The sequence below is a fragment of the Canis lupus genome, chromosome 7 (genome assembly GCF_048164855.1).
Source record: "Canis lupus baileyi chromosome 7, mCanLup2.hap1, whole genome shotgun sequence".
NCBI classification, from domain to species: Eukaryota; Metazoa; Chordata; class Mammalia; order Carnivora; family Canidae; genus Canis; species Canis lupus.
The window spans coordinates 29064669-29089375 of record NC_132844.1 but is presented as its reverse complement, the minus strand read 5'-3'; the positions used below and the strand labels follow the sequence as shown (position 1 = coordinate 29089375).

General features: G+C 35.0%; 1 protein-coding gene, 1 long non-coding RNA gene and 1 other non-coding gene across 13 annotated transcripts in view; 1 reads left to right on the top strand and 2 right to left on the bottom strand.

Moving 5' to 3' along the window:
• The window catches only part of DOP1A (DOP1 leucine zipper like protein A), a 108337-nt gene that overhangs the window by 22992 nt on the left and 60638 nt on the right, over positions 1-24707 (top strand). For 8 of the 11 annotated variants that reach the window (XM_072832211.1, XM_072832207.1, XM_072832212.1 and 5 more), the window contains 4 exons: positions 11781-11971; positions 15538-15719; positions 20450-20620; positions 23884-24073. In XM_072832211.1, the coding sequence (XP_072688312.1) occupies positions 11834-11971; positions 15538-15719; positions 20450-20620; positions 23884-24073 (681 nt within the window). In that variant the 5' untranslated portion in view covers positions 11781-11833. Of the gene's footprint in view, positions 1-11780; positions 11972-15537; positions 15720-20449; positions 20621-23883; positions 24074-24707 lie in introns of those variants that run through there. The other 3 variants (XM_072832215.1, XM_072832214.1, XM_072832213.1) reach the window with 2 other exon arrangements.
• Positions 20844-22166, bottom strand: LOC140636707 (uncharacterized). Its single transcript, XR_012033914.1, has 3 exons — positions 22032-22166; positions 21166-21314; positions 20844-20971 (listed from the first exon to the last, which is right to left on the bottom strand). It is a non-coding gene; the product is annotated as an uncharacterized lncRNA (long non-coding RNA).
• Positions 23091-23210, bottom strand: LOC140637472 (U5 spliceosomal RNA). The gene has a single exon (XR_012034573.1). It is a non-coding gene; the product is annotated as a U5 spliceosomal RNA (small nuclear RNA).

Genomic DNA, 24707 nt, shown 5'->3' with positions numbered 1-24707 from the left:
TAATTTGGTTTTACAGTTCTTCTGTAATTTCTCAGAAGCAAAACTAGAAATGCTTTAGTTTGTGTTCATTCTAACCTTCATTCCTTATATGTCACTATGTGTTAATATTTAACTCTTTTATCAAAGTTTATGGCTTTAATTGTTTAGTATGGCAGTCTCTTTTTGAAGACTAAGTATAATATATCCACTTAATGAAACCATTAAGAGTTATGATTACATACAAATTAATGTGGAAAATGTTGGTGGCAAACATAGAGTACCAAGACATATGCTATATGATCTTAGCTATATCAATTAAATAGATAATTATGTTAACATTGTTATTCTTTGGCAAAAATATCCACCTGTTTACTTTCAATTGTTTCTATTTTATTAAATGCATTTTTCATAATTAAGACCTATTTTTAATTTTTTTAAATAGGTGCCACACCCAGTGTGAGACTTGAACTAATCCTGAGATGAAGAGTCACATGTTCTACCACCTAAGCCAGCCAGGGACCCCTATTTTTCTTTTATAAAATAAAAATCAGGGGATCCCTGGGTGGCGCAGCGGTTTAGCGCCTGCCTTTGGCCCAGGGCGCGATTCTGGAGACCCGGGATCGAATCCCACATCGGGCTGCCGATGCATGGAGCCTGCTTCTCCCTCTGCCTATGTCTCTGCCTCTCTTTCTCTCTCTCTCTCTGTGTGACTATCATAAATAAAAAAAATTAAAAAAAAAACATTTAAAAAAAATAAAAATAAAAATCAGTAAAGAGAAATATAAAAATCTTTTTGGCCTTCTGGTTTGCCTTTTATAATGATCTTTAATGTGTATTATCCTATGCCTCTATTTTACTTATTTATTTTTATTAAAATTTAATTGACAATATTAGTTTTAGGTGTAGAACTGTTGATTCAGCAATTCTGTACATTACTCAGTGCTCAGCATACATTATTACAATATTATTATTTTTTAAGATTTTATTTATTCATGAGAGATACACAGATAGAGGCAGAGACATAGGCAGAGGGAGAAGCAGGCTCCCTATGGAGTCTGTTACAGGACTTGAACCCAGGACTGTGGGATCGTGACCTAAGCCAAAGGCAGACACTTAACCACTGAGTGGTGGTTATTATTACACCATTATTATTACAATGTTATTGACTATACTTCCTGTGCTGTATTTTTATCTTAGTGATTTATGTGCTTCATAACTGGAAGTTTGTACCTCTTAATCCGCTTATCTATTTCACCTACATATCCACCCACCTTCCCTCGGACAACCACCAGTTTTTTCTCTATTTAAGAGTCTGCTTTTTTGATTGCCTCTTTTTGTTCATTTGTAATTTTTTATATTCAACGTGGAATATAAGTGGAATTATATTTGTCTTTCTCTGACTTATTTCATTTAGCATCTGTACTCATCCATGTTGTTACACACAGCAACATCTCATTCATTTTATGGCTGAGAAATACTCCATATTTTGTCTATTCATCTATCCATGGCCCTTGTGTTGCATTTGTATCTTGGCTATTATAAATAATGTTGCAATAAACTAGGGGTGTATATATATTTTCAAATTAGTGTTTTTGTTTTCTTTGTGTAATTTCCAGTAGAATTCATGAATCATGTAGTATTTTTATTTTTAATTTTTTGAGGAACCTCCATATTGTTTTCCAATTTATATTTACAATTGCACCAGTTTATATTCATACTAACAGTGCATGAAGGTTTTTTTTTCTCCATATTCTTACTAACACTTGTTATTTTTTTTTTCACTTGTTATTTCTTATGTTTCTTTAATTTTAGCTATTCTGACAATAAAACGATATACCTTATTGTGGTTTTGACTTGCATTACCCTAATGATTTTGATTTTGAGCATCTTTTCGTTTGTCGGCCATCTGTATGTCATTTTTGGCTTCTACTGCCTTTGAGCTTTGTTCTTTTTCTAGCTCTTTTAGGTGTAAGGTTGGGTGGTTTATTTGAGATTTTTCTTTTTTGTTTAGGATTTTGTTTTTTGTAAGTAATCTCCACACCCACTGTGGGGCTCAAACTCAAAACCCCCAGATCAAGAGTTTCACACTTCACTGACTGCCAGCTGGGCACCCCTCTTGCTTTTTTGATGTAGGCCTGTGTCACTATAACCTTGCCTCTTAGAACTGCTTTCTTTTATTGCATCCCAAAGATGTTAGACCATTGTGTTTTCATTTTCATTTGTCTCCATCTATTTATTTTTTTCTTTGATTTCTCTGTTGACCCAACTATTGTTTAGTAGCATGTTGTGTGGTGTCATGTATTTGTGTTCCTTCCAGATTTTTTCTTGTAACTGATTGCTACTTCCATACCATTGTGGGAAGAAAGGATGCTTGGTGTGATTTCAGTCGTGTTAAATTTACTGAGACCTGTTTTGTGGCCTAACATGTGATGTACCCTGGATAATATTCCATGTGCAATTGAAGAGAGTATTCTCTCTTTTTGGGTGGAATGTTCTGTATATGTTAGGTCCACCTATTCTAATGCGTCATTCAAAGCCACTGTTTCTTTGTTGACATTCTTTCTGGATGATTTGTCCATTGATGTAAATAAGGTGTTAAAGTCTCGAGCTATTACTGTATTACTATTAACTTCTCCCTTTATGTTTTGTTGCTGTGAGAGCCCAGACTATGAAGGTATAACAATAAAGTATGTTTTCCCCCAAAATAAATTTTGCATTATTTTAAGGACCTACCCCTCCCAATTGAGAATGAAAGTATCATGAGGTCAGGAGTATTCTCTTTATTCAGCATCTAAATGTAGTGCTTGGCACATGGTGTATGTACTGAAGTAAATAGTTTCATAAGTCAAGTGACTCTGTTTAAGATAATCTTTCTAGAAATGGCATTTGGGGATTTGTTTTTATTTTATGGATAAAAGAATCAAGGTAGAGAATTGGGAAGTTTATATTTGTCACAGCTTTAACCAAGAAAATTTTGATTTAATAGATTCATAGATCTTTACCTTTTTTCAGTGCAAACAGCTATTATTAATATAGGTTATATGCTCTAGAGTAGTGACTCTTAACCCTTTTGAGGATTTTGTTAAAAACCATTTTGAGAATATTATAAAAATAGTAGACCATCTCCCTAATAAAATTTAAGAGGTAAATTTAAGAGGTAAATTTTGCATATAATTCAAGGTAATTCACAGATTCTCTAAGATCCATTCTATAGAAAAAAAAGATGTAGATGTAGATACGTAGAGATACAGATAGCTGCACTGAGGTATAATTCATCTACCATATAATTCACCTATTTAAAAACACGTAATTTAGTTTTCAGTACAGAGTTGTGTGACCATCCTTAAAATCAATTTTATTTATTTATTTAACTGTAATTAACATCCAGTATTAGTTTCAAGTGTACAATATAATCAATTCTGTATATTACTCGTGCTCATCAGGATACAGGTAGCCTTAATCCCCTTCATCTATTTCCCACATACCCCAACCTTCCTCGTGTAACCACCATTTTGTTCTCCATATTTAAGAGGTTTTTTTTTTTTTTTAATCTCTTGTCCATTTGTTTTTAAATTCCACATGAGTAAAGTCATGGTGTTTGTCTTTCTCTGACTTTTTAAACTCAGCATCATATCTTCTAAGTGCATCAGTGTTGTCGCAAATGGCATGGTCTCATTTTATGGCTGAGTAATTCTCCATTGTGGGTACATATACCACATCTTTATTCATTCATCTATCAATGGACATTGTTTGCTTCTGTGTCTTGGCTGTTATGAATAATGCTGCAGTAAACATAGATTTGCATATATCTTTTCAAATTAGTGTTTTCATTTTCTTTGGGCAAATTCCCACTAGTAGATCATATGGTAATTCTATTTTTAAATTTTTGAGGAACTTCCATACTGTCTCCCACAGTGACTATACCAGTTTGCATTCCCACCAGCAGTGCATGGGGGTTCCTTTTTCTCCACATCCTTGTTAACATTTGTTATTTTTGTCATTTTGACTTTAGCCATTCTGACAAATATAAGATGATATTTCATTGTGGTTTATCTTTACATTTACATGATTATTGATGTTGAACAGCTTTTCATGGGTCTCTTAGCCAACAGTATCATATGTCTTCTTTGGAAAATGTTTATTCAAGTCCTTTACCCATTTTTTTTTAAGGATTTTATTCATTTATTCCAGAGACACAGGCAGAGGGAGAAACAGGCTCCATGCAGGAAGCCTGACGTGGGACTTGATTCCGGGTCTCCAGGATCATGCCCTGGGCTGAAGGCGGCACTAAACCACTGAGCCACCCAAGCTGCCCTTCTGCCCATTTTTAAATCAGATTCTTTTGGTGTTGAGTTATAGAAGTTCTTTATATGTTTTGAAAATGAACCCCTATTGGATCATTTTACAGATATTTTCTTCTCTTCAGTAGGTTACCTGTTTGTTTTGTTCATGGTTTCTTTCATTGCACAAAAGCTTCTGGTGTAGTGCCAATTTTAATTTTGCTTTTGTTTCTCTTGCCAGAGAAGACATATCAAGAAAAATGTTACTATGGCCAATATCAGATTATTGCTTTTGTTTTCTTCTAGGCATTTTACGGTTTCAGGTCTCACATTTAAGTCTTTATTCCCTTTGTGTATGCTGTAAGAAAGTGGTCCGGTTTGATTCTTTTGCATGTTGCTCTCCAGTTTTTCCAGCACCATTTGTTAAAGAGACTGCCTTTTCTCCATTATATTTCTTACCTCCTTTGTTATAGAATAATTGATTATATAAGCATGGGTTTATTTGAGCTCTGTATTCTGTTCAGTTCATTTATGTCTGTTTTTCTGCCAGTACCATATTGTTTTGTTTATAATAGCTTTGTGATATATCTTGAAATCTGGAATTGTGGTAACTTCCAGCTTTGTTTTTCAAGATCGCTTGGGCTATTTGGGGTCCTTTGTGGTTCCAAATATAAATTTTTGGACTATTTTTCTAGTTTTGTGAAAAATGCTGTTGGTATTTTGATAGGAATTTGCATTAAATCTTTAAATCTAGATTTCTCTGGGGAGCATGGATATTTTAATAATATTGGTTCTCCCAATCCATGAATATCTCCCAACATGAAATATCTTTCGATTTGTTTGTGTCATCTGCAATTTCTTTCATCAGTGTTATATAGTTTTCAGACTACAGGTGTTTTACCTCCTTAGATAAGTTTATTCCTGTGTATTTTGTTCTTTTTGGTGCAATTAGAAATAAACTGTTTCCTTAATTTTTCCTGCTACCTCATTGTCAGTATAGAGAAATATAACAGATTTCTGTATATTATATGTTCTGTGATGTTGTAGATTTCTTTTATTAGTTTTAATGGCTTTTGGTAGCATCCTTAGGGTTTATTTTTATATATATATATAATATCATGTCATCTGCAAATAGTGAAAGTTTTATTTCTTCCTTACCAGTTTGGATGCCTTTTATTTCTTTTTCTTGTCTGATTGCTGCAGCTGGAATTTCCAGTGCTTTGTTGAATAAAAGTGATAATAGTGAATATCCTTGTCTTGTTCTTGATCTTAGAGGAAAAGCTTTCACTTTTTAGCATTGAGTATATTGTTAGCTGTGGATTTTTCACATATGGTCTTTATTTTGTTGAGGTGTGTTCTCTCTAAACCTACTTTATTGAGAGTTTTTATCATGAACACAATGTTGTCCTTTGTCAGATGCTTTTTCTGCATCTGTTGTGATGACCATATGGTGTTTATCCTTCCTCTCATTAATGTGATATACAGATTATTGATTTGCAAATATTGAACCACTTTTGCATTCCTGAGATAAATCCCACTTGATTGTGGTGAATGATTTTTAAATGTATTGTTGGATTCAGTTTGTTAATATTTTGTTGATAATTTTTGCATCTCTGGTCATCAGAGTTACTGACCTGTAGTTCAGGTAATGCTAGCTTCCTAAAATGAATTTGAAGCTTTCCTCCTCCTTCTAACTTTTTGGAATAGTTTGAGAAGAAAAGGTATTAACTCTTCTTTAAATGTATGGTGGAATTCACTTGTGAAGCTGTCTGGTCCTGGACTTTTGTTTGTTGGGAGTTTTTTTGGCTACTGATTCAATTTCATTACTAATGATAGGTCTGTTCAAATTTTCTCTTCTGATTCAGTTTTGGGAGGCAGTAGGATTCTATGTGTCCAATTTGTTGACATAAAATTTTTTCATAATATTATCCTATAATCCCTTATAATTCTGTAGTGTTGGTTCTTATTTTTTTTTTTCTTTCATTTCTGATTTTGAGTACTCCCCTTTTTTTATGAATCTGGCTAATAAAGGTTTATCAGTTTTGTTGATCTTTTCAAAGAACCAGCTCCTGGTTCTGTTGGTTTTTTTAGTTTTTGTTTGTTTTTGCTCTAATCTTTATTTCCTTCCTTCTGGTTTGGGGTTTTGTTCTTCTTATTCTAACTTCTTTTTTTTTTTTTTTTAAGATTTATTTATTTATTAGTGTACATGGGTGAGAGCAAGGACAGAGAGAGAATCTCAAGGAGGCTTCATGTGATGCCGGGCTCCATCTCAGGACCCTAAGATATGACCTGTCAAAACCAAGAGATGGATGCTTAATTGACTAAGCCACCCAGGTGCCCATTCTTTTTCTAACTCCTTTAGGTGTGAGGTTAGGTTGTTTGGGATTTTTCTTCTCCAGGTAGGCCTGTATTGCTATAAACTTCCCTGTTAGAACTGTTGTATCCCAAAGATTTTGGACCATTGTGTTTTTTCATTTGTCTCCGATATTTTTTTATTTCCTCTTTGATTTTTTGGTTGTTCCATTCATTGTGCTCTTTCCAGATTTTTTTCTTGGAATTTATTTATTTATTTATTTATTTATTTATTTATGATAGTCACACAGAGAGAGAGAGGCAGAGACACAGGCAGAGGGAGAAGCAGGCTCCATGCACCGGGAGCCCGATGTGGGACTCGATCCCGGGTCTCCAGGATCGCGCCCTGGGCCAAGGGCAAGCGCCAAACCGCTGCGCCACCCAGGGATCCCATTTTTCTTGGAATTGATTTCTAGTTTCATAGTGTTGTGGTCAGAAAGGGTGCATGATATGATTTCTTTCTTTTTGAATTTGTTGAGACTTGTTTTATGCTGTAATATGTGATCTCTTCTGGAGAATGATCCATGTGCACTTGAATGTATATTCTGGTGTTTTAGGATGAAATGTTCTGAAAATATCATTAGATCTGTCTTGTCCATTGTGTCCTTCAAAATCACTGTTTCCTTGTTGATTTCCTTTTGGATGATCTATCCATTGACTTAAATGAGGTATTAAAGTCCTGTTATTGTATTGCTATCAATTATTTCCTGTATGTTTTTTATTATCAATTATTTCCTTTATGTTTTTTATTACCTGCTTTATGTATTTGGGTGCTCCGGATTGGGTGCATAGATACTTACAATTGTTATATCTTCTTGTTGGATTATTCCTTTTATGACCACATAGTGTTTTTGTTTCTTGTCACAGTCTTTGTTTAAAGTATGTTTTACCCAGTGTAAGTATTTTTACTTGCTTTCTTTTCATTTCCATTCACATGATAAAAGCTTTTCCATCCTATCACTTTCAATTTGAATGTTTAGGTCTGAAATGAGTCTCTTGTAGGCAGTATATAGATGGGTGTTGCTTTTTCACCCATTCTGTCACCCTATTCCTTTATTGGAGTTTTTAGTGTATTTACATTCAAAATAAATCAAAGTAATTATTGATAGGTATGTACTTATTGCTGTTTTATTACTTGGTTTATGGTTCTTTTTGTAGTTCTCTGTTCTCTTGCTCTTTTCTCTCATGGTTTGTTCCTGTAGTGATACAGTCGGTTCCTTTCTCTTTATTTTTTGCATATGTATTACTGGTTTTTGATTTGTGGTTATTGTTAAGTTTGTATATAGCATCTTATGCACATAGCAGTCTATATTAAGTTGACAGTTGCTTAACCCATTCTTTACCCCTCTCACCCTCATAGTTTGGGTATATGGCATCATACTTTACATCCTTTTATTTTGTAAATCCCTTGACTGATTTTTATTAGTATACTTATTTTTATGGCTTTTTTATTTCCTACTTACTCCTGCTTCTGATATTTCATTTCCACTTAAGTAGCCCCCTTTAATATTTCTTGTAGGGATGGCTTAGTGGTTATGAATTTCTTTAACTTTTGCTTGCCTGGGGAGCTCTATATTTCTCCTTCTATTCTAAATGAAGGCCTTCTAGATAGAGTATTCCTAGCTGCAGTTTTTTTTTTTTTTTTTTTTTTTTCTCTCAGCACTTTGAATATATAGCATGCTCATTGCATTCTGGCCTGCAAAATTTCTCCTAAAAAATCAGCTGATAGCCCTAAGGGGTTTCCCTCGTATGTAACTTTTCATTTCTCTTGTTGTTTTTAACTTTCCCTCTTTATCCCTACTTTTTGCCACTTTAATTATTATGTGTCTTGATGTGGACTTCCTGGGTTGATTTTGTTGGGGATTCTCTGTGCTTCCTGGATCTCAATTTCTGTTTCATTCCTGGGATTCAGGAAGTTTTCAGCTCTCATTTCTGCAAATACATTCCCCCATTTTCTCTCTCTTCTCCTTTTGGGATCCTTATAATGCAAATGTTATTTCACTTCATGGTATCACTGAGTTATCTAAATCTATTTTCATTTTTTATTATGTCTTCCTCTCTCTCTTGCTCAGCTTGAGTGCTTTCCATTACTCTGTCCTCTAGGTCACTGATCCATTCTTCTGCTTCCTTTAGTCTATTATTTATTCCATCTAGTGTATTTTTATACATTAATGTATTTTATACATTAATATAAATATATGTATATTTATACATATGTAATTTCAATTATTGAGTTCTTCATCTTTAATTGGTTCTTTATGTTTTCTGTCTCTTTATTAAGGGTCTCATGAGGTTCTCCACTCTTTCCTTAATAGTCCAGTGAGTATCCCTATGACCATTACTTTAAATTCTTTATCAGGTGTATATTTTACCTCTGCTTGATTTAGCTGTCACTGCGATTTTGTCCTTTCTTTCATTTGGGATATATTCATCTGCCTCATTTCGTCTAACTTTGTGTCTGTTATATGTGGCAGAAAAGTCAGCTATGTCTCCTGCTCTTGAAAGTAGTGGCCTGTGAAGAGGGCCTGTAGTGCCCAGTGGTGTGTTGTTTCCTGTTGAGCAGAACCTTGTGCTTCAGGGGTATCTCCTGTGTGCGTTGTGTATGCCCTGCTGATATGACTTAGCTGCTTTTTGCCTTCTGTTTATTCATCTGTAATGGCTCTCTGCTGTTATGGACAGTGTTTGATCCTTGTTTTGTTACTGAGCCAGTCTGGGGCTACCTTGGGCTTCTCTTGAGTCTGCCAGAGATATGGGAGCACAGAGCTGTAGGAGAATGTAAGAACAGGATGTGTGGTCAGTAAGGTTGGCAGCAGCAGGAACAACTTGCAGCTGCTGAGGACTGAGGTACATGGGTTGGAGAGGAATGGTCCACTGAAGTGGGTGGGGGTGGGGGTGGGGGTTGTCACATGTTGTTAGCAAAGTTTGCCCTGGTCTGCTGTGGGAGAAGATCTGAAATAGAGTTCTGGCTGGTTGGGGCGTTTCCATAGGAGAATGGTGGGCAGGAGGCACTCTTAACAAGTTAGGTAGCTGCTGTTGTTACCCTGCTGGTTCCTGCAGGTATCTATGAAAGAAATTGTGCCTGCCAGCTCCTTTGTTACTGAAGAAGTCTCCCAAAGATCCCTGCCCCTCCAGCACATGCTCTGAGATTAGTAAGCAGATCTCCCAGATATCCAGGCTTTTTTCAAACTGCTGTTTCTTTGCTGTATCTCATTGGAGCTGTTTGTTGTGCTGTCTCTTTAAGGCTGGGGGGCTCAATTTCCTCTCTCCCTCCTTGCTCTCTCACAAGCCTCTTAATTTTTAAAGGACCAGGATTTAAGCCCTCCCAGTTGTAAGAACTCACAAAAGTTAGCCCCTCTGGTTTTCAAAGCCAGATACTCTGGTCATTTATCTTCCCCATGCAGGCTCCCTGATGTGAGTCTTGTTTCTCACCTCTCTCAACACCTGAGATGTCCCTCCCTCCCATGGAAAGTCCCATGGGTCCATTTAGCTCCTGATCTGTCACAACCCTTCCTACCTTCTTTAATATGGCCTCTTCTCTACATTTAGCTGGGGAGAATTTGTTCTGCTGGTCTTCAGGTCATTTTTTGTGTTATTTATACCAATGTGGCTATTATTTGAATCTGTGGGACATAGTAAGCTTAGGGTCCTCCCATTCTGCAATCTTCCCCGGAAGTCCTTTCCTCTTTTCACTTTCTTGCTGATATCTTTTGAAGCAGAAAGGTTTTCATTTTGATGAAATCCAGTTTATTTTTTGTTGTTGTTGCTTGTGATGTTTTTAGTATTATTTCTGGGAAGACTGTGTAGCCTTAGGCCACAAAAACTTATTCCTGTGTTCTAAGATTTTTATACCTGTTACATTTAGATCTATCATCCATTTTTGAGTTGATTTTTGTGTAGATATGAGGAAGGAGTCAACTTCATTATTTTACATGTGGCTATCCAGTTATCCTAAAACCATTTGTTGAAGAGACTATTTTTACCTTTCATTTAATCATGTTGGCATCCTGTGAGTCCCATTCTTAGACCCTCCTCCACATCCATGAATCCTAAAGAAAGGTACAGAGTTCGATAAAAATCCAGTAGGATACCAGAAAAGTAGAGGAGAAGCAGCATTGGGTTTTAGATTGAGCCTCAGTTAAATCTCTATTAGTTATCTAGTTGCTCTGTTCACTGCTCTACTCTGTTAGTTGTCTAGTGCTTTGTAATAAATTTACGCCCCTAATCAGGGGCCTAAAGCAGCAAGATTACTGTAGGTCATGAGTATGGGGACTTAGTTATGTAGTTCTGACTCAGAATCTTTTCACGAAGTTACAGTCAGTATGCTGGTACTGCAGCCAAATCAAGGTTTGTTTGGAAATGGAAGATCTGCTTCTAAAATGGCTCACTCACACAGCTATTGGCAGGTTCACTGGAACCTCTCAGTAGGGCTCCTTTAAGTGTTTCATCATGTAGCAACTGCCTTTCTCCAGAGCTAATGATCATAGGGTAAGGGAGGAAGCTGAAGTGCTTTTATGACCTAGTCTTGGCCATTACGTATATTCACTTCTGCCTTGCTATTTTTGTCAGAATAGAGTTACAAAGTCCAGCCCAACGGGCTGCAGGATTTGGAACCATTTTTTAAAATTAATATCAAAGAATATGTGAACATGTTTTGAACTATGTATTTTTTTTATTAAAAGTAAGGTCTAATTCCAAATAGCTGATGTTCCTTTATACTGTGTGCTCATTTATTGCTTAATAAAATGAGATGATCTCCAAGTAATTAATTTTTTCCTGTTCTTTTTTTTTGCATGTCTTTGATATTTCCAATCCAACCAGTCTTAGTGTATTTTAATATCAAAGCAAAGCAGAGGAATATGTCTATCACAAATGTTATATCAGAAAAAGAGAAATAACGTGATTTCTAAACTGAAGTATCAATATTTCCTGGTCTTTCCTCTCCTTTCATTCTCACGGTCATTTTCCAATTCCTGGGAATAAACATAAGAATATTATCTTTGAAGCTGTCTGTAATAGTTCATGACTTTACATGGTAGCTGACCAATTTTGACCACTTCTAACCCACGAAATATTTTAAAGTTATCCACTAGTTTTGTAGCAAGAGCATATGAGCCCATTTTAATGCTTTACTTTGTAACTTTGATTCCTTCTGCAAACTTTTTTTTATAGGTAATGGTTTTACATGACTTTGGAACTTGTCTCTAGTGGGACGCTGTGGGAGGATGAACACAGAAGAGCTAGAATTACTGAGTGACTCCAAATACAGAAACTATGTAGCTGCAATTGACAAAGCACTAAAAAATTTTGAATATTCCAGTGAATGGGCAGATTTGATATCAGCACTTGGAAAACTTAATAAGGTATGTCCATTTTATCCATTCCATAAAAAGAAGTAAAAATCAGAAATTTCATTTTGTACTTACTATATTTCTCTAAAATTTGAAGTAAAGAATAATAAAAATATAACTAAAGCTTAGAATTATTTTTGGTACTTCTATTACTTTATGAGTTGCCTGTCTGTATAGCCAGGCATATTTTTGCGGCCAAATCAACACAGTATTTGAAAAATATATTCCATCATTGCCATTAAAAACATAAGACTAGGGCAGCCTGGGTGGCTCAGCGGTTTAATGCCTGCCTTCAGCCCAGGGCATGATCCTGGGGTCCTGGGATTGAGTCCCACGTCGGGCTCCCTGCATGGAGCCTGGTTCTCCCTCCGCCTGTGTCTCTGCCTCTCTGTGTCTCTCATGAGTAAATAAATAAAATCTTTAAAAAATTTTTAAAAAATAAAAAAACATAAGAGTAGGAAACAAATATGCTAACTCTGAAGGCTAATAAGTTTCTGTAATTGAGCATCAGATATGGTTCTACAGTTTCTGATAGCAAAATTAAAAACTGCGTATAGAATGTGGTGACTCATATCTTTTACAAATGGTATAGAACAGTAAGGAAAACTTTTTATCCAAGGAATTCTTAGGTATATTCAGTACTTTTTACAAAAGTGACAAGTAGTTGCTTAGGCCTTGGAGGTTTACCTTGCATATTTCCTCTTAACATGTCCAGTTTTAAGCCCTTATTATAATGGCATTTTTGGATCAATTCATAGGTTTAAATTTTAACACTGTTTTTTGTTTACTTGTTTGTTTTTTAACTTAGATCAAACTATGTACCTCACACCTAGAGTTTTGATATTGGGGATTTGGGAGGGAATTTTTTTTTTTTTTTTTTTTTTAGCCATTATTATTGAATTGGAATGCTTTTAAATATTAAATGGAGTGGAGAAGAAGATAAGAAATGAGAACCCTCCCAGTAAGTATTAACATCATACAGCTGAGCATACAATTAGGAAAGAAATTGTCTTAAAATACATTACGAGGACCCTACTGTGTCACCTCATACATACTACAGATAATTATTTTGATAGCTTTAAAAATAGCTTTCATTTTTAATGTGCCAAGGATTTATCTTAAAATTAAATGTACAGACTAATGCTTGACATGTTAAATTCTAAGATTTATCATTTGAGGTTTGATAAATTGTCAGATTTTTCTTAAAATAATCTCAAGAAATCACTCCAAAAGTATGAATGTGCTTTAAAGGTAATGAGGTTCTTTCTTGTTCTGAAGAGTCTCTCTCTCTCTCTCTCTCTTTTTCTCTTTTTAAAGATTTTATTTATTTATTCATGAGAGACATAGAGGCAGAGACATAGGCAGAGGGAGAAGCAGGCTGCCTCTGGGGAATCTGATGCAGGACTCAATCCCAGGACCCCAGGATCACAATCTGAGGAATGTCAAAGGCAGACATTCAATCACTGAGCTACTCAGGCTCCCTGAAGAGTCTCTTTCTGAGGACTTACTAAGAATGCTATTTAAAAGCAATTTATTAAATTGCAGAAATTAATATACATAATTGAGTACATAAGTTGTTTTTTTTTTTTACTTAATATTTACAAAAACATTTTACCATATCCAGATAATCCAAAGTAGGATATGCAAGTCATTGAAAACCTTACTTTAGGTTGTAAAACAGGCATGGATTATATGTAATATATGTAATATAAATTTGTTGAAGATAGTTTAAATACATGTTTTAATATAAAATTTTATTGTTTATTAATATACTAAATTTATACAAGTTTTTAAATTCAGAAATGCCTTTAGAAAATGGTGTTATAGGGCAGCCTGGGTGGCTCAGAGGTTTAGCACCATCTTCAGCCCAGGGTGTGATCCTGGAGACCCAGGCTCGAGTCCTGTGTAGGGCTCCCTGCATGGGGCCTGCTTCTCCCTCTGCCTGTGTCTCTGCCTCTCTCTCTCTCTCTCTCTGTCTCTCGTGAATAAATAAATAAAATCCTTTTAAAAAAATGATGCTATATTTTACTCTTCTTTTTAAATTTAATTTGGTTTTAATAGTTTTTTCATCAAAACATTTTGTGTTATAGATCATTAAATTTTCTTCTGCAGAGATAATTATACTTTTCCTTAAAATATATGTAAATATTAGGGTGCCTGATGGCTCAGTTGGAAGAACATGTGACTCCTCATCTCAGGATCTAGAATTTGACCCCCCACGTTGGGTGTGGAGATTATTTAAAAAACAAATTAAAATATGTAAATATTGACTCTTGGCTTTGTGTTTAAAATTCAAATTAATATTTTGTTAACAGAAGTAGCTAGTTGAAAAATATTTTTCATAGCTGTATTATTCCTGATGTTTTACCCTTAACTTGCTTTTCATTTATAGATTTAATTTTATTTACATTCTTTGCATCCAATGAATTAAAAGATTGTAGTTGGAAGAACATTGAAAATGGTATCTCTAATTGTACCTCAGTTCAAACCTTTACTTTTGTTATAAACTGGGAGATCTAGGGGCACCTGGGTGGCTCAGTGGTTGAGCATCTGCCTTTGGTTCAGGTCATGATCCCTGGGTCCTAGGATCGAGTCCCACATCAGGCTCCTCACAGGGAGCCTACTTCTCCCTCTGCCTGTGTCTCTGCTTCTCTCTCTGTGCCGTGAATGAATGAATGATTGATTGATTGATTGATTGATTGATTGATTGATTGATTTGGGAGATCTAGTCCTGACTTTTCTATTGTGGTACCTTTGGCGGGTCATTTTATGTATTTTAACTTCTGTTCTTTTTTGTAAAATAAATGACTTTTTATATTTCTTCTAAATTCCAATTCTAGCATATTATACTGTTTTTATTCTGAGTGTTTATTCTGTAGTGTTCTAGCAACACTTTAATACTTAGAAGAACTTACTTATAAAGTTCTTTTTGTTGTTTAACAAATCTCCTTAGGTGGTTTATAAAATAGAATTGTCTATAAATTCTGATCTGACCATTATCTCTAAAGAAATACTATGTTTGAATAAATACAGTTAGTTGTATTTGGTCCACTTGGGATATTAAATTAGCAAAAACAAATGGGCAGTTATAATCTTAAGTAGATTCTTTTAAGCATTAGAATTCCTTGATATTATATGATATACTAAAGCAATGGTTGTCCCTCCTCCACCTACATTTATGTTGAGATTCAATTTCCTTCATATCTTTCAGCATATCAAAAATAGATTTAAGGCTGACTGACATTAGAGATCAGCAAAAATCTAAATCCTTTCCTTCTTTTGTGAATAAATTTGTTGGCAAAATACTGTGATTTTTTTTAACATAAAAATGCTGTTTCTGTTACCATGTGGTGGGTTTAGTTTTTAACAGAATAATTTTTTTACATCCTCAGTTTTAATTTTAAATATGGCATATACTGATAGATATAACTGACTGAGGCAAGAGTAATTTGGCATCCTTTATAAATATTTAGAGCCTAAAGAAGTCCTATAAGGATTTTTGATAATTCTGTGCTAGAAAATGGAAATAAAAGATATATTTTTGTTTTCCTCAACTGAATTACAATGTTTTCTTCAAGGTTTTACAAAATAATGCAAAGTACCAAGTAGTACCCAAAAAGCTGACCATAGGCAAACGCCTAGCTCAATGCCTACATCCAGCATTACCAGGTGGAGTTCATCGAAAGGCACTTGAAACATATGAAATTATCTTCAAAATCATTGGTCCTAAGAGACTTGCCAAAGATCTTTTTTTATACAGGTAAGAATAATTTTATTATTTATATATAAATTAAAAATATTTTCAACTGTTTCATGTTTTATGCAGTAAAAACTAAAATATTGAAAACTCCTTAATAATGGAAGTTTTTAGATCAATGTCAAATATTTTGATAGTTAAATGCTTCAGAAAAATTTAGGCTATTCCTTTATGTAAGTTTTTTTTTTCTTTGTCATTTATGGCAAGTTTTTGTTTAGAATTGTTGAGACTATACTGCTATCTGCCTTTTTAAACTTAAGGACTATGATGAGAAAAAATAAGAGACCTTTATCTCTTAGTAGTTTTCAATGTAGTTAATCATTCTTTCCCTGAAGTATTTTTTTTCTCTTGGCTTACATTCTGCAGTTTACTTTTTCAGTCTTCATATGGACATACAGAATTTCTTAAAGATTGCTTAGTCTTATGTTTTTCACTTTGTATTCTTTTGTTGGATAAGCTTATCCACATCCATGGTTTATTCTTTTAAGTGCTAACTCCCAACTCGGTATCACCAGTGTTGGCTTCTGCTTTAAACTTCTGGCTTACTCGCCATTTTTTGTGTGGTTCTATAAAAGCAGCTGAAACTCACTCTCTTCCAAACTAAACTCATTTTCTATAAACCCCGCCTTCTGCAAGTGTACTAAAGTTCAGTAAATGGCATCATTTTCCATCCATTTATACAAGCCTGAAATCCAAAAGATTACACTTAATATCTTGTTTTCTTTTGCCCATATTCTTCTCATGTACCTTCTGTCACTAAAAGCTAGGTCTCATAATGGTAAAGAACAGAAGCTGTGGGATCAAAATGGTTTATCTTTACCACTCACCAGCTCTTTGATCATGGATCATTTTCTTCACCTCTCTGTGTGTATTCTCATTTGCAAAAGGAGAATAAGTTTACCAGTTTCACAGGATTGTTAATAGATTTAAAAATGTAAATACGTATAAAGTGCCTAGAACAATGTGCAACATATAGAAGTACTCAATAAATGTTAGCTATTGTTCTGATAGATGTTCCAGTGCACTTACTTTTTTCACCCTGACTGACAGCATCTATTCTTAGGTAAATTATCTCTAGCTTAGTCTTTGTCATTGGCCTTCTAGCATGCATGTAATATCTGTTCTTATCTTTTTATGCCCTTTCTCCCCACAGTACCAGAGTAAAATTTTTAATACATTAAATAGATGTCATTCCCCTGGGAAAACCTCCATTGAGTTCTTCCTGTTACTTAGAAGTAAAATTCAAAGTCCCTACTGTGGCTTCTAAAGTTTTATATACTTTGGTCCTGCCTGTGTCAATTACCTCCAGCTCCTTCCACTTTCCATCCAAATTACTCCATTCTGTGACACAGTTCTTTTTATTTATTCTTCCTTAATTTTTTGTTTCCCTCACCCTGTGATGCTCTAATCCAGGTCTCTGGTTAAATATCAAATCCTCAGAGAATACTTACCTAGTTACCTTATCCATAAGAGCCTTTCCTCCACATTTTTGTCATTAGTACCAAATGACACATAAAATTATTTTTTTTATGTGATGTATTTAAGGGAGGTATCATTTTATTTATCCTGGTTGGGATTTATTGGGATTTTTAAGTCTATGAATTAGTGACTTTTATCAATTCTGAATCTCTTCAAATTGCCTTTACTCCATCTGTTCTCTCTCCCCTTTTTAGAACTATGAGTAAACATGTGTTAGATCTTCTCACTCTGGCTCTCCCATCTCTTATCCTCTCTTGTTTTAAAACCTCTTGTCTGTCTGTGTTGTATTCTGGATAATTTCCTCTTACCTAACTTCCAGGTCACTCATTCTCTCTTTTTTTCATATATATGTGAAATTCTCATCCTTAGTGAGATGTAATTGACTATAACATTGTATAAGTTTATGGCATACAGCATATTATTTGATATATGTACATACTATGAAATGATTACCATAAGTTTAGTCAATACATCCATCATAACTTCAGTTATGATTTCTTTTCTTATGATGAGAACTTTTAAGGTCAACTCTCTTAACCTTTAAATACAGTATTGTTAACTATAGACACCATCCTGTATATTACATTTCCAGAATTTATCTATCTTGTAATTGGAAGTTTGTACCTTTGACCAGCTTCACCCACTTCTCCTCCCCCCATCACCTAGGTAACCACCAGTCTCTCTACTCTGTTTTCATGCAGCTGGTTTTCTTAGATTCCACATTTAAGTGAGATCATACGATATTTGTTTTCCTCTGTGTGACTTATTTATTTCACTTAGCATAATGCCCTCAGGTTCATCCATATTGTCACAAATGTCAAGATTTCATTTTTTTTTATGACCAAATACTCCATTCAGAGTGCATGTATGTGTGTGTGTGCACTTGTGTGTGCATAAGCATGTGTGACAGTTTATCCACTCATCTGTCAGTGTCTTGGCTATTGTAAATAATGCTGCAGTAAATATAGAAGTACAGACATCTTTTCAAGATCCTGATTTCATTTCCTCTAGGGTATATATCCAGAAGTGAGATTTTTGGATTATATTGTAGTTCTATTTTTAATTTTTTGAAGGACCTCCTTACTGTTTTCCATAATTGTATCAATTTGCATTCTCTCCAACAGCATACAAGGGGCTCTCTTTTCTCCACATCCTTGCCAGCATTTGTTATCTCTTGTCTTTTTGATAATAGCCTTTCTAACAGTTTTGAGGTGATACCCCATTGCGTTTTTGATTTATATTCCCCTGATCATTAATGATGTTAAATACTTTTTCATGTTTGTATTGGCCATTCCAATATCTTCTTTGGAAAAATATGAATCCAGATCCTTTGCTCGTTTTTTAATTGGACTATTTGAGGTTTTTTTGTATTGAGAGATATGAGTCCCTTATATTAATTTTGGATATTTACTCCTTATATCTAAATATGTGGTTTGCAGATATTTTCTCTCATTCCATAATTACTTATTCATTTTATTGATCATCTTTTACTGTGCACTAGCTTTTTAGTTGGATGTAGTCCTAGTTGTTTGTTTTGCTTTTATTGCTTTAGGTTTCTTTTTTTTTTTTTTTTTTTTGCTTTAGGTTTCATATCCAAAAATTCGTTACCAAGACCAATGTCAAGGAGCTCTTCCCCTATGTTTCCTTCTAAGAATTTTATGGTTTCTGGTATTTATGTAATATGTAGTGTATTGTTAGTTTCAGGAGTGGTAGATTTTCCTTTTTTTTTTTTAAGATTTTATTTATTTATTCATGAAAAACAGAGAGAGAGAGAGAGAGAAGTTATGGGGGGGAGGGGGGAGGAATGGATGAAGCATAGCCCTGGCAAAGGCCAGCATTGGGCCTGGGACTTTTGGAGCATGGTAGCTTTCAGGAGGCTTCAACTGTAAATTTGGATCAGACTACCTAAAATTGGAGGCAGAAAAGTGTGAAACTAAGGGAGTTTTGTCTTGATGACCTCTATTTATTATATAAACTAGGAGCAAGAGATTCTTAATGTATTTGTTAAGTACTTAAATGCAAGAGGACTTGGTGCTAAGGCCTTAGGATACAGAAACAAAAAGATAGTCATGGTCCCTTGCTTTCTGATACTTACAGCTTTACCTGTTAGAATTTCTCTATAAGTACAGAATTACTTACTAGAATCAGTAAGTATCAGGTACTATAGGAACACAAAATAGGTAGCCTAACGTAGTCTAATTAGGAGACGGCCTCCTCCAGGAAATAGCTTAAGTTAATTCCTGAAAGTATCGGAGTCAGCCAAGCAACAAAAAAAGATGTAAGTATGGGAATATGGAATTGAACCTGTCAGAGCAGCATGTGGAAAGGTCTGGATACTAAAAAGAGCATGGAAGGTTCTAAAACAAACCTGAAAAGGAATTTCTTCAGTATAGTTGGAGCGGAAGGTACAAGAGCAAAATTGGCAAGTTTATGTGGGCTGTACAGAGGTATGTAGTAACAAAATGTCAAAAAATGTCAAAAGTAGGGTGCCTGGGTGGCTCAGTCGGTTAAAGATCTGCCTTCCGCTTGGGTCATGATCTCAGAATCCTAGGATTGGGAGCCTTGTGTCTCGCTCCCTGCTCAGCGAAGAATCTGCTTCTCCTTCTCCCTCTGCCTCTCCTCCCAGCATGTGCACATGCTCGAGCTCCTGCACGCTCTCTCTCTGTCTCAAATAAATAAAGTCTTTTAAAGAATATTAAAAGCTACATTAAACTATCTGAAAGGCAATAGGAAACTAATGAAAGGTTTTACTGACAACAAGTGCTTCAGGATAATACTGAAGCGATACCTGGCAAGTCATGATAACTGAGCTCTATATAATGGTTATGTCTTCTAAGGAAAAGTCTGGTAGAGATAATTTATAATATTCAAAAAAATATCTAGAAGAATGATTTGGAGAGAAAACTTGGTGATTGATTATGAAGAAGATTATTTTGAGTCAAGGATCTTCCTAAATGTATAGATTTTTGGTCAGCCAGATGGATGGTGATGCCATATTTTGAAATTGTGAAATTTGAAGACTTGGTGAAATAACTGTGTAGCTACTGGGTTTGTGAATATGAAGCTTAAGTGAGAGACCTGGATTGGTTAAATGGATGTAGAAGTCATCAATATATAGATAGCATTTTGAGCTGATCAGTAGTACTTCTTTCCTCAAAATACAAATCAAGATTCATGAATATATATATGTGAATTGATACTTTGTAGTTAATGTGCCTCTCCCCACTCCCTTTTGTTTCTATTTTTGGAAACAGTTCTGGGTTATTTCCTCTTCTTGCAAATGCTGCCATGTCTGTGAAGCCAACGTTGCTGAGTCTGTACGAGATATATTACTTGCCTTTGGGTAAGACCCTGAAGCCTGGTCTACAAGGACTGCTAACTGGCATTCTGCCTGGCTTAGAAGAAGGATCGGAGTACTATGAGAGGTAAGGCAGGACTGCTGGTGGTGCAGCTAAGCGATCAAAATCATGGATTTGAAAAAAAAAATAAAAAAAAAAAAATCATGGATTTGTCAGCAAGCATCCTCGGATTAATGTTTTAACGTCATAAAAACTAATTATTCTATGCATTTCAGTATATGACCTGAAGGTTTCTATAGCCAAAAAAACAAAAAAAGAAAGTAGTATATTTAGTTTGTATATTACAATGAAAATATAGGTAGGTAGTACGAGCACAGACTTGAGAGGCCGAGGGACTGGGTTCAAATCCTGGCTTGATGGACTGGACAGCTTAGGAACGCTTTTTCACCATTTGAGAACTTTATTCAGTTTCCTCATCTACAAAACAAACATTATACATAGTGCATTCTGTTGTAATAATCACTTAGTCCAGTGCGTAGCACATTTAAGTCATGAAAAAAATTGCAACCCATAATTTAAAATAATAATCAAAACATAGGAACTTAAATTAATAAAAGAATGGGAAATTGGGCCATATGCCAACAGTTTTTAAATTATTAGTGGTGGGTCACCTGGATGGCTCAGTCGATTCAGCATCTGCCTTCGGCTCAGGTCATGATCCCAGAGTCCCAGGATCAAGCCATGTATCAGGCTCCCTGCGTCATGGGGTCCCTGCTTCTCCCTCTCCCTGTGCTGCTCTCCTTGCTTGTGGTCTCTTTCTCTGTCAAATAAATTAATTAAAAAATAATAATAAATAAATAAATAATCAATGGTAGAAAAGAACCTAATACCAAGTACAGTGCTGTTTTGCTAACTATTGACATGATGCTCTTGATATTTTAACTCATTATTTTTATTTATTTATTTTTTTGATATTTTAACTTTTTAAAGAAAATGATTTAATCTATTTTGGAGTGTGTTATTTTTTAGAAAGTTTATAGACAGTGCACGATAGCATTAACTGTCTTTAATAGCTTATTACTGATATTCTTACCAAAAAGGAAATTATAAATTCAGGTGGAAAAAAACAGAAAATGCCAAGCTTATTTTATGAGTACATTTAATGATTTAAATTTAAATACTTTACTTTGGTACATTGACCAGCTACTCTCTTTTATTGTGGTTATATATTCTTGTAATATAGTATGAATCTAATTCTGAAAATACTGGATTACCTTCCTAACCTACTTGGAGAAAATCTATTTTTTGTCTCAAAACTTATCATTTTCTTTTGTTTACCTTTTTACTTACAATTTTAGAAACATGATATTTCATTTAGTGTATAAATCAGCTTTGTTTCTAATTGTTATATTCTAAGGGAAATACTTTATAAGTCTGCTAGATACAGTTAAAATTTTGACATAATGATTTTTATGAATGTAGTATCTATGGTGTATCTCATTATGTGTCTTCTGTTTAAGATGCAATAACAAAATACCACAGATTGGGTAGCTTATAAACAACAAATTTGTCACAGTTCTAAAGGCTGGAAGTCCAGTATCAGTACCAGCACAGTCATGTTTTGGTGAGGGCCCTCTTCCTGGTTTCATAATTGGACTCTCCTCCCTGTGACCTCACACAGTAGAAGGGACTATGGAGTTCTGTGGGTTTTCTTTCATAGTAACACAAATCTCACTCATGAGAGTTTCACCCTCATGACTTGAGCACCTCCCAAAGGCTCTATCTCTCCTAATGTCATTATTTTGGGGGGTTAGGGTTTTAACATGACTTTTGAGGAGACCTTCAGACCATAGCATTGTGTTTTAACAGTTATTCCACACAAATTCTAATAAAGGGATTTATAAACATGTTCTTTTAAGCCATAGATACATTAAGGCCAGAAGGGAGTATAGTGTTAGGTTAAGTCACATGGCAAGTAAACAGTAGAGCACATCATCAGGTTCTTCTGATTCTGACTCTACTGTACTACAATGTAATATATTTTTGTGTATTATGTTATTCTAGTTTGAAACAAATCAAAAGTAATTTATTTTAGAAGATAATCGTTACTTCTAAGTAATAATTTTGTTAGAGGTCTGATTTATCAAAGTTTAATGAATTACAGGAAATGAGGGCAATCTGGCTATGACATCTGTCACCCCATGATAACTAGGGTTGATTCAGCTGACCTGGTTGAGTAGGCAGGTGTCCCCTTCCTTCACTCTTCCAGGTGTGTCCCTCCCAAAGCTGTGTGCTTGATCAGAGCAGCGACCTTCTATAATAGAGGAGGACCATTTTTTGGTCAGAGATAAATGATTAGCCTATATTCCCCTGCTAGAATCTCCAACAAACTTTTTAAATTTTGTGAATTACATAATACGATTTCAAAGAGAAGGAAACATTTGGAAAATAACCTTTAAGAATTTATGGGGTGGGGGTGGAATCACCTGACTGGCTCATTTTGTTAAGTGCCTGACTCTTGATTTCATCTCAGGCCCTGATCTCACAGGGTTCTGATTTCAAGGCCTACATTGGGCTCCACACTGGGCATGGAGTCTCCTTAAAAACAAAAACAAGCAAACAAAAAAAACGAGAGGTGGTGCACCTGGGTGGCTCTCCACGGAAATCTTTAGTAAAAGGTGAAAGATTTATTGCGCCTGGATGGCTCACTGGGTTAAGTGTCCAACTCATGATTTCAGTTTAGGTCATGATCTCATCTCATGTCATGAAATCAAGCTCCAGATTGTTGGGCTCCTCAGGGAATCCGCTTGAGATTCTCTCTCTTCCTTTCCCTCTGCTCTTCCCCCTGTGCACATGTGAACATGTGCTTGCTCTCTCACTCTCAAATAAATAAATCTTTAAAAAAAAATTTTCATAGAGGGGTACCCGGGTGGCTTAGTTGGTTAAATGTCTGACTCTTGATCTCAGTTCGTGTCTAGATCTCAGGGTCGTGAGTTAAAGCCCCATGTTGGGTTCCACACTGGGTGTAGAGCCTACTTTAAAAAAAAAAAAAAAGAATTTCATAGAAATTAAAATATATTCTGCTGTAGGATTACTATTAATTGAGATGTATAGGACTTGGGGCATTTTCGTTGTTATCTTCATTTTACAAATTAGGACATAGAACTGAAGAAAGTTTGACTTTTCCAAATAACACAGCTAGTAAATGGGGGAACCAGGACTGAAATCTAGTCCTCTGAAGTATACACTTCTAGTTTATCACACTTGTCTCCAGGGCAAAGCACAGAACTACAGTATAAATGCTTTCATACTTTCTGGAGAAGAAGAATTTTTTTAACAATGTGAAACTAAATGCGTGTCTTCTTAAGCCACTTTGTTTTGTACCTCAGAACAAACACCTTGTTGGAAAAGGTTGCTGCTGCAGTGGACCAGTCAGCCTTCTATAGTGCCCTCTGGGGTAGTCTCCTCACCAGTCCTGCTGTACGTTTACCAGGAATCACATACGTTCTCGCCCATTTGAACAGGAAGCTTTCCATGGAAGATCAACTTTATATAATTGGCAGTGATATTGAGCTAATGGTACGTCTATATATGGTTGCTCACGTAACATACTTCTTTAGAGCCAGGCACACTATTCCAGACAGATAGTGAGAACTGTACCACAAACAGGGTTCCTATTTTTGTGGAGATATTTTTCATCAAGGAAACTCAAAGACCAAATTAGTCACTAATTATTGTTTTTAAAAGTTTCAAAATATTTTTTTCATGGAAATGGAATTATAGGTTATATGTTATTTCCATGGGTTATTCAAGCAAATAAATGGTCTTTATTACCATTTTGCTAACTGATAAGACCATTGTTAATATAGCCACGTTAATTATATGATTCCAGAAGAGACCTTCTACTCAGTCACAGCTCTCATAGGAAAGATGGATTTTTAACAAAGCAACAGCCGGATTCTGTAATGGGATTTGTACAAGAAGATATAGTACCAAAGGAGATGGTGCAAGATAATACCAAAAAAATTACATCAATTGCTTATACTTTTTAATTTCTAGATTAACAACAGAAGGAAACCTTTTATCTCTGTAGAGTGCTGTACTGTGAAAATTAGCAAAGTAAAAAGCAAACCCTCAAAGGTCATTATGAAAAGTGTTTTTAAAAAATTGTGGTTAATCATTCTGTACTTTTTTTCCCATTTGATTATGAAAT